Source organism: Musa acuminata, chromosome BXJ1-3, assembly GCF_036884655.1.
Source record: "Musa acuminata AAA Group cultivar baxijiao chromosome BXJ1-3, Cavendish_Baxijiao_AAA, whole genome shotgun sequence".
NCBI classification, from domain to species: domain Eukaryota; kingdom Viridiplantae; phylum Streptophyta; class Magnoliopsida; order Zingiberales; family Musaceae; genus Musa; species Musa acuminata.
In genome coordinates this window covers 6,468,098-6,477,434 of record NC_088329.1, presented here as the reverse complement: position 1 = coordinate 6,477,434, position 9,337 = coordinate 6,468,098, and the positions used below count along the sequence as shown (strand labels likewise).

The window sequence follows — 9,337 nt, the reverse complement described above, 5'->3', positions numbered from 1 at the left end:
TTGGTCTTCTCTTAGTGCAAGGTCTAGATCCATGCAACCCAAAACGATCAGAATGTTTTCTTTCCAATCTTTAAAGTTGGTTCCGTTTAGAACTGGTACAGAACTGAGGTTAGCAGATATTGTTGCAAGAGAACCTAAATAAGAGAATAATAGATAACCAGAAATTATGCTCATATTTATTGCCATAAACTTAAGTAAATTCAAATAATGATTTAACCCATCTTAAGATACCAAGTGCAACATTAATATCTTGTCTTTGGACTTCAATATTAATTGCTAGTGGTAGTCTTGTTGTAATGATCAAATACTGATAATAAGGCATGTCAAATGAGAAACTCATCTTTGGATTGATTTATCATTTACATGTATAACTTTATAATTATCACGTATTTACCATTACAGGTATGTATAAAATCCTGTCAGTCATTAACCTTCCTTTGGGCCGGATAATTACGGCATGGATGTAAATACACACTACATTTAATATTTTCATGAGAAATGTTATATATGAGATGTCACTTTGGCGACTTCATATATTAAATTACTCAATCTAATATTAAACAATCACTAATTGAATTTAGACCATATTAGTCAAATTCGCTTGATCTTAATTTGTTGACTAAAATATTTAAAGCATGTAAATCATTCAATTTATGTCAACAAACAACTTTATAGAACCAATATTATGTTTAATCCAACATAATATTGCAACAATATTATTAAACCAACATAATATTGTAATAATATCTAATTAATTAAATTCATATTAATTAGATAAAATCCAAAAAGAATTTGGGAAATTTATGTCTTTTGCAAAAATGAATTTTGCATATTGATGAATAGGAAAAGACACGGAAAAGATAATCCAAAATTAAATAGATATCACATAAAAAAAGGCACTAAATTGAATGTGAAACATGCTGTAGCATGATTACATAAATCCATAATCTTTTCCAACAATAATAGAACCAAATCACTTCAAAATAGCATGATTACATAAAACTATCATCTTTCCCAACGATGATAGAACCAAATTACTTTAAAATATTGATGAAAACATCATTAAAATTCATGAGAAAACAAGCTTAAATGTTCATCAATCATTGTAGGATGGCTCTGATACCACTTGTTGGGGTTCTTTTTAACATATCAAATATGGATCAAACAATTGCTTTATAGAATCAAAACCTTCATCTTTGATTAAAAAACATACTTTATAGATCCAAAATAATGGATTAAGAATGTTTCCATAAAACTTATTTAATCCACTATAATATACATGAAATCCTACAACAATTGATAAACATATTAACACGGAAGCGTACCTGATGAATCCATTAGAGTATTTTTTGAATTGATCGGTGATTTGGTCTTCCAATCGCAGAGTACCTTTTGAACTTTAGATTTCTCCTTGACGGGTGAAGAGAAACTTCATTCGATACTGCAATCGGGGACCATAACCTTATTTATAGTCATAACTTATGAATCTACAATTATGATTGTATTCATAATTGATGAATCTGCAATTATGCTTCAATAGTTTCATATTTCTAACTTATCTCGTCGTTAAGTTAGGAACATGATGGTATCCACGTAATTAATTTTCATAACAATTATGTCCCTTGGCCAAATAACTTTACTTTAATTGGATCACTTTAATTTTGGCTAATCAAAATAATGATTTAACACATTTAATTATACATGTGTGACAACATATAAAATTATCTTTTTATCTCATCACTATATTTATTTATGTTGCTATCTTTTTATACTATCACTGTATTTAGGTTCAGAGGCATGAAATCAAATCAAAAACAACGAAAGAGAAAGAAAATTACATGTAAGAATAATTCCACACAAGTGTTGCTTTTGTATTCTATGGCAGCACTAGATTTGGTAATGGGTAAGTAACATTTGAGGATCTCTAATCATTATTTCAGTCTAACCTAAATCTTGCATTAAACAAAAAAAAGAACCGCATGAATTGGCCTGCTGACTCCACAAAAGAAGTACATTAAACATTTAATGTGGTCAACTACGTGCATGAACCCACCCCATAGCAGTTAGGCTGTACGAAGATAATAAGCTTCATCGTTGACGTTGACCACTGCACACACTTTTCATTTCGTTTGTTAATCTTGAGTCAACCACCAATTTAACTTCGAATTTATTACCTGGCATTGTGGTTGACTTGCTCAACACTCTTCAGCATATATTCCCCCCAAACGCTTAGTCAACCATTACAAGATGAGACATTAGCGACAATTATTTACGATTATGAGAAGCATCCCATCCTTTTGCTACAATGGTGAGAACAAAAGTTGGGTAAATTTATTGTTTTTTTTTTTTCAACATGTGCAGCACATTTTTAATATTTTATGATAAAACTATTTAATCCCACGTTTGTTAAAGAGTACGAGAACTAACGACTTAAAAGTCCGTCAAATTTTTTTTGAAACGCAGAGGTACCTCTCTTAAAACAATGTAAACATATTTGAAAAACATCATAATTGAGGTAAATTGACTCAAAACTCAATAATAATGATAAACCATTAGCTCTTTGTTATATATTAGTTGTATGAATCATTTATAGCACATAACATTAGCTCTATATTTGCATTGTTTCTATTACTGCATGGCAAGAAATTTGACATACGTGTAGCTTTCTTTTTCTTCTTCGTTTCTTCTTCTTCTTCTTCATTTTGCAGCAATGGAAGATGGGATTAAAGGTTGGTGGTCCTCTGTTGTAAAGAGGGGGAGGGTGGGTGGAGAGTCTCCGTCTCCATCTCGCATCGACCTGGTCTCTCTGTTGGTGTCTATCATCACCCTAATCTTTCAAATGCTTCGTTTGTGGAGTGTGAAGAAAGTTGGATACTCGGTTTTGAGTTGGAGGAAGAGAATGAGCTGCTGCTTATCTGAATCTGACCCTCTTTCCATGGTGGATGACAACAGATGGAAATGATTTTTATTCATCCTCCTACGAACTCATCAATAAAATATCGATCCATGTCGTCACCCCGTTTCCTTTCCGTCCCAATGCATCAAAATATGACGTTGATCCAAAGTTCACATTGTAAATTGATGTCCCAATTTGAATAGACTTTGTGGTTGGGAATAATGGTAATATTTTTTAGTTTTTACAAAAAAGATATGCATCGCTTACATTATATGATTAACATAATATACTTCAAAACTGCACAATAAAAATTAAATATCATGTTAAACATTTTAATTTTTTATTATTATCTCTTGTGTATCATGAAAATAATAGACATCGAGCCCTAACGTCGCAAAGGATCATCATTATCATTTCTACTAATATAACATGCTCTTCCTTTAATTAACTCTTAATCCACCGCAACGAAGCATTTTATACTGTGAGGTTGCTGTCATTTTAGAGGGATTAATATAACATTGTAGGAGCAGTTGTCAAAGATAGTGTGATTAAAGTCCAAGATTTTGATGGATGTCCTGAACATAAATAATCATTTTATGTATTTTGAATATAATATATATATATATAATATATATATATATATATATATATATATATATATATGGTACTTAATAAAGTTTTTTTTTTGGTTCATGTACTTCAAAGAAAAATTAGGTGGCTAAAAGTCAACAACAGAAATCTAAGCTTGCAGGAGTTCAGAAACTCATGTTTTACGTGCATCTCATGTTTGATAGTGATGAGTTTGAGGCATAAAATCGTAGAATTATGTATGCATATAATATGGTGAATATATCTCGAAAAGACATCACATATTTTTGGTGTGAAGACAACCAATTCATCTTTTATTTTCCCCAATAAAATCATATAATGGGATAATATTATCCTTTAAAACCATCACGATGCTTTAACTTCTCACAAATCATGGATTACATGACTCGATCTTGGAGAATTATAGCTCTATGTCTTGAGATATAATTATTTTATATCTCGATGATTAATTTTCATATATATTTCAAGAAGAAGATTCTTTTGTAAATTGGTTCACAAATTTTGCTTGGAGTTTTTTTTTTTTGTTAACTCAAAATTTTATATTGAATTAATTATATGGTTACAGTGATTTAGTACTATCCAAATCATAAATTCCTCCTAACAAAAAGACCCCTAACTATTTAACTAGTCTTTATATAAAAAATATAAAATTTGCTAGTCAAAGTTGACCCTTATCTAAATTATAATTTGATTCATATTATGTGATAAATCAAATAATTGAAATCATGACAAACATGTTTCATATATTATGCTAACCATTATAAATAACAGTGACAAATTTAAAGCCACACCAAAAGCATTCAGAGTGAGAGTCCTCTTACACCACAATCAGTGCCTTCCTCAAATGATTGCACCATCAATTTAGGGGCAATTAATTCTTGGCAAGAGATTACTTCCACCAGTAGTGAGTGGCTCAGCTTTGTTCAAATAAAAGAAAATGATGCACAAAGGTCAAGTAGGAAGATATGAAACTTCACATTCCCATCACTAGAAAAAATAGGGTTGGTAATGTGTAATGTGGGACTCAACAAGACACTATGCAAATGTTGCCATCTAATCCCACCACATCATTATGAGAACCTCACTTCCCTTCCCAGCTAGTGATCATCTCCATCTCCATCATTTTTTATGCATGAATATAAATGAGCTACTCACAACCAATAGTCAACTTTTCTGTGGTCATTGTTTAAGGTGAATAAATAAATAATTTCATTTACACTTTGTGCTCTAATGGGATTTTAGCCTTCTCAAGAGAAATTGGGCAACAATTCTCATCCAATTAAGAGGTTTCTCTGATAAATAATACATGGATTTAATATAGCTAATGTATTATTTTATGTAAAATGAAAACTCCAATTTGACTCAATCACCTTTTCTCTAAACCCTAAATTTTCAGATTGAGTTTTGAGTAGTACTCTTCGTTTACCACAATGACCAACAAAAACTTGGAAGCCAAATCCTCCACAGCTGCCATTGGAAAAAACCATGGTGTTAAGTTTATCTATCTTATTTCCTTAATTAACCTTCTAAGACTAATTTGAGTGTGTTTTTATTGGATCATATCAAATGATGAGGGGCTCAGTGGGTGAAACACTCACAATAGAGAAAGCTAATACGTGACATCAATATCAACGTTCGCACCTCAAGACAGCCGCCCATCAGAGCCGTCCATTCTCTTGATTCGATAGAAGAATGTAACGAATTTGGGTGTATTACAAGAATACTTTTGCCTACTCGGATTTGGAGTATGGAGGGGATCGTTGGGGCCCACTCTGGAAGGAGTGAACTTACCAGAACCGTGTCACAATGACGTGTTAATGTGGCGTTATCATTTCGTATCATAATAATGATTGGATCGGACGACTCACATGTTCACCAGATCAAGGATCACGAACAGCGAGAGCCCATCTCAACCGTCCATTCGCTGGAGTCAAAGATGAGTCGCTCCTTCCCTTTCTTACTATTTATGTAATTATGAATTTTTTTAACTGCTTATATTAATTCCCTTGTGTGTATGTATACATATATATATATATATAAATATATACGCATATTAAAGATCGGATTTTTGAGGTCATTCGAAGTTTATTTTAGGAACGGGGAGGCAGACGAAGGATTGGGCTGTTGGATTCGGTCCGCCGTAGTTCTGTTTCCTTGCGTCGCTTCGCTGCTGGTATTCATCTTCCCTCCCCTCTCTCTTCCTCTCTGTGTCTTTGAGGAATCGAAAGGAGAGGACGAAAACATATTGTAACAGCAATCGGCAGTGAGAAAGCAGATTGCGGAAAAGGTTTCGTTTCTCGAGTGATTTCTTGATTATTCTTTTGTTGGTTCTTGGTGCCCAATCTTTCCCTGTAACAGGAGGGTATTGTTTCGTTGTTGGGATGGAAGAAAAATAAGTTCTTCTGGATGTTCTGGAAGCCGTGAAGGAGGCGTTTGTGTGGGCGAAGAGAGGAAGAAATAGGGGGTTTGATCGATGTTTTTATCGCGTTTTCTGTGAGAAAAAGGGAAAATTCTTTGGGGCCTGGTTGATTGTTGCTTTGGGTGGTTTTTCTGTTGAGAAATCCGATCTTTTTGCTGGATTTTGGGTTCTCTTGAAAACGTAAGAACAGCTAGATCGAAACCGCACCAGTCAGTGGAAGCATTGATGCCCATTTGAGTTTTTCCGATCGCAGGCTCGGAATACGCGGCTAAGAATCGGTCTTGGCGCCGCCCCCTGGTCGAGAACCGGTCCAGAAGAAGTGGGTTTTGTTTGCGATCGCTTCGGTCGTAGTCCTGCCTGCGTGCTTCTGTCGCCGGAGCTGTCTCTCGCTGCCATGGCTGGCTCGTCCGGGTCGCTTGATTACTGGAGAAAGTTCTTCCGCAGTGCTAATTCCGACATCTTCGAAGTGATAGAGCATGCCGTCCTCGTCGCGGCGTCGGACTACCCCGAAGAATTCAGGAGTAGGAGGGATCGGATGGTGGAGAAGCTGTTCACCGTGCTTCTGCCAAGGTGCTTCGGGTGCGACCGCGTCGCTGAGGGGGAGGAGGGGAACGCCAGCGTCAAGAGGGACGGAGAGAAGGAGAGCAAAGTGGATAGCAACAACGTTGGGCCCGAGGACCTGAACCGGATTGTGAGCAACTACAGCTTCGATGAAGCTGAGGCGCTCACCGAGGAGATGGAAGAGGAGGGCCAAATCGTTGGGGAGGTTCTGAGGATAAAGGAGATCTTTGCCAACCATCATGATGAGGTTTGTGTCATTGCTCCTCTCATAAATTCAACTTATTTGATGTCTTTCTGGTTACACCTACGGTTTTTGGCTCATTCTATAGCTGAATTTGCAGAATCATTATGGTGTTAGAATTCTTTTTGTTGTATAATTTAGGTTGAATGATATCACTTTGATCTTAACTTGTAACTTTGAAGAAGTTGTGCCGATTGTATTTAGATTTGCTTTGCTGATTTGCAGTCTGAGAGCACACTGTTTGAGTCACTAAGGAGGCTGCAGTTGATGGAACTTTCTGTCGAAGTACTGAAGGTGAGGAATAGAATCTATTTTACAGTTTAGTTGTTGCCTGTTCCCCTAAAGATGCAATAGTTTGGTTACCAGGAAAGCAATGTCTGACTTGCTGTATATCAAATTTCTGTATCATTTGGATCATAGGCAACTGAGATTGGAAAAGCTGTTAACGGTCTACGGAAGCACAACTCTAAGCAAATTCGCCACCTTGTTCGGACTCTCATTGAGTAAGTTTCTTTTACTGTAACAAATTTATTCAGAGACTGATAAAAATAGCTCATGAAATATTTACAATGTTAATTTTAGTAGAGTCCGGCATGTTGAGCGTGGTTTTTTAAAAGATGAAGGATTTAAGATGTCATGTTCATGCGTGGATTTCATATCAGCTTTTGGAGCATTGAGGGGATATGCATTAGACTGCTGAAACATTCTTGCAATTAGTGCCTTTCACTTGGCTTTTCTTACAGCTTAGTGAAGTATATAAATTATGTAATGGCTGGTTAGACGCTTGTTTAACCCTGCTTCAATTTCTTTTTATGCGACAGTGGTTGGAAGGTTTTGGTTGAAGAATGGGTGAGAGCTACAGCTGCCATTGCAGGTAGACAGTCTTTTCCTTCCATATTGTCATGGCTTTGTCATTTATGAGATCTCATAAGTGTTTATGAACGCATCAGTTACAGATAACTCCCCTGACAATGAAAATCCTCCTATTGAAGATGAGGAAGGGCTCCCATCCCCTCCTTTGGATGAGGGAGCTCTTTTTGCCACTCAAACTACTTCCATCCAGCTCTCAGAGGTATGGCATATAAAATTCTGGATGATATATTGTCGGTCCTTTCTCATCGAAGCATAATCTTCTAGTTCTGAAACCAACTGACTGGTTTTATTTTATGTGCCTTGACTGTTCGGATATGAAGTTCTTCGATGGAATGGATGATGATGGAAGTGAGTAATTGTGCTTTCTGTCTGGTTATGAGTTTTGCTGATGCATTTTCTTCTTGTTCCTTTTCCACTATGCACTGACGTCATCCATCTACTGGAAAATATTATTCAGATTTCAGAACTAATGGGGAGTTTGAGAAGCAGTGGAAAAATGGAAGGATGCTTAAAGTAACTGATGAACCAGAGAGGGAACAACAGCCTGTCATTCCAAAAGAGAAGGGGGAGGCAAGGAGGCAAGAATTAGTCATTAAACCAGCAAAGCCACAGGAGCACTTGGTTAGAGAAGCAAAGCATGAAATTATTGTAAACAAGCAAAGCAAGCCTGTGATGTCTGGGCCTGGCAGACAACTAAAACTAGCCTCCAATCAGAAAGCTCACAGCGAGATGAAAACTACACAGCATCAAGACAATGCTGGAGTTCAGAGGAAGCCATCGGTGGTTTCACTGGATGTAAGTTTATCCGATTGCTAAAAAACTTTGGATAAAGTAGGTTTGGAGGAGCTTATCCATCGAATACTTTGCACTCTATACAGAAAACAAGGAACTCAGAGGAAGCCTTAATACAAGCTAAGCTAGAAGTGGCAAAGAGGAAGCTTCATGAAGGTTACCAGCTAGCAGAAAATAGTATGTTTCAATCCAAAACATCTATTGTGCTTTTATCGACTTTCTACAATTAAAATTAATAGCTTATTTGATGTGTGCTTCACATTCATCTATGGCAGCAAAAAAGCAGCGAACGATACAAGTAATGGAGCTGCATGATCTACCAAAACAGGCACACAATAGGCATCCAATTCTGAAATCCAGAAACCAGAGTAGGAGTTGGGCAAGTGGTCGGCACTAGTCATGTTAATTCTCCAAGTGGATTGCCAACTTACAGCTCTGAGCCGACCCTTTTTCTCCACGTTGGAACATCTGTGGCTTGTACTTAAGCGGGGAATGACTACCTGCGTACCTTTCGCTCAAAAGCCCTGTCAGTTTTTTTAGAGCGAAAGGTACTCAGGTAGTCATTCCTCGCTTGCTGTTGAAACTGTCTCCACCAGCTGAGCTCGGACATGAAGGCTGTACAAACTTCTTTTTGTTTTGGGGATTTTTCCCTAAATGATGACTTAGAAACCATGATTATATACTGCAAAAGATGCTGGGGGTCTTACAATAGATATAGAAACCCTGAGAACTCAAAAGAGTTCCAGAGTTGAGAAAACATTTGGGACGCTGGATTGCATACTGACCTGGTCACAATTCATTGGTTGTTATTAGATAACAGTGTATACATGTCCTTTAACAAATCTTTGATCATTTTCCATTTTATGATCAGTCCTGTTGCCTGAATGATGTAAAAGCAGCGCTTACTTTACAAAATGACAATTATTATACCAATGATCATATTCCA

At 36.3% G+C, this 9,337-nt stretch overlaps 1 protein-coding gene across 2 annotated transcripts; it reads left to right on the top strand.

The window, feature by feature from the left end:
* The first annotated feature begins 5,577 nt into the window (after positions 1-5,577).
* Positions 5,578-9,337, top strand: LOC103977738 (probable mediator of RNA polymerase II transcription subunit 26b). 2 transcript variants are annotated; one of them, XM_009393334.3, is made up of 10 exons: positions 5,578-5,678; positions 6,178-6,732; positions 6,952-7,020; positions 7,147-7,229; positions 7,548-7,600; positions 7,677-7,798; positions 7,920-7,947; positions 8,057-8,394; positions 8,478-8,568; positions 8,667-9,337. In XM_009393334.3, the coding sequence occupies exons 2-10, from the start codon at positions 6,319-6,321 to the stop codon at positions 8,786-8,788; spliced, it is 1,320 nt and encodes a 439-aa protein (XP_009391609.2). In that variant the 5' UTR covers positions 5,578-5,678; positions 6,178-6,318; the 3' UTR covers positions 8,789-9,337. The 2 variants fall into 2 exon arrangements, with proteins under 2 accessions (XP_009391609.2, XP_009391610.2); XM_009393335.3 differs by lacking the exon at positions 5,578-5,678 and adding an exon at positions 5,699-6,104.

Bases quoted from the DNA above. Each gene is read 5' to 3' on its own strand.
- LOC103977738 (XM_009393334.3), top strand. From the start codon at position 6,319: ATGGCTGGCTCGTCCGGGTCGCTTGATTACTGGAGAAAGTTCTTCCGC. The intron at 7,230-7,547 runs GTAAGTTTCTTT...TTTATGCGACAG, and splicing joins CTTGTTCGGACTCTCATTGA to TGGTTGGAAGGTTTTGGTTG. The intron at 7,948-8,056 runs GTGAGTAATTGT...AATATTATTCAG, and splicing joins TGGAATGGATGATGATGGAA to ATTTCAGAACTAATGGGGAG.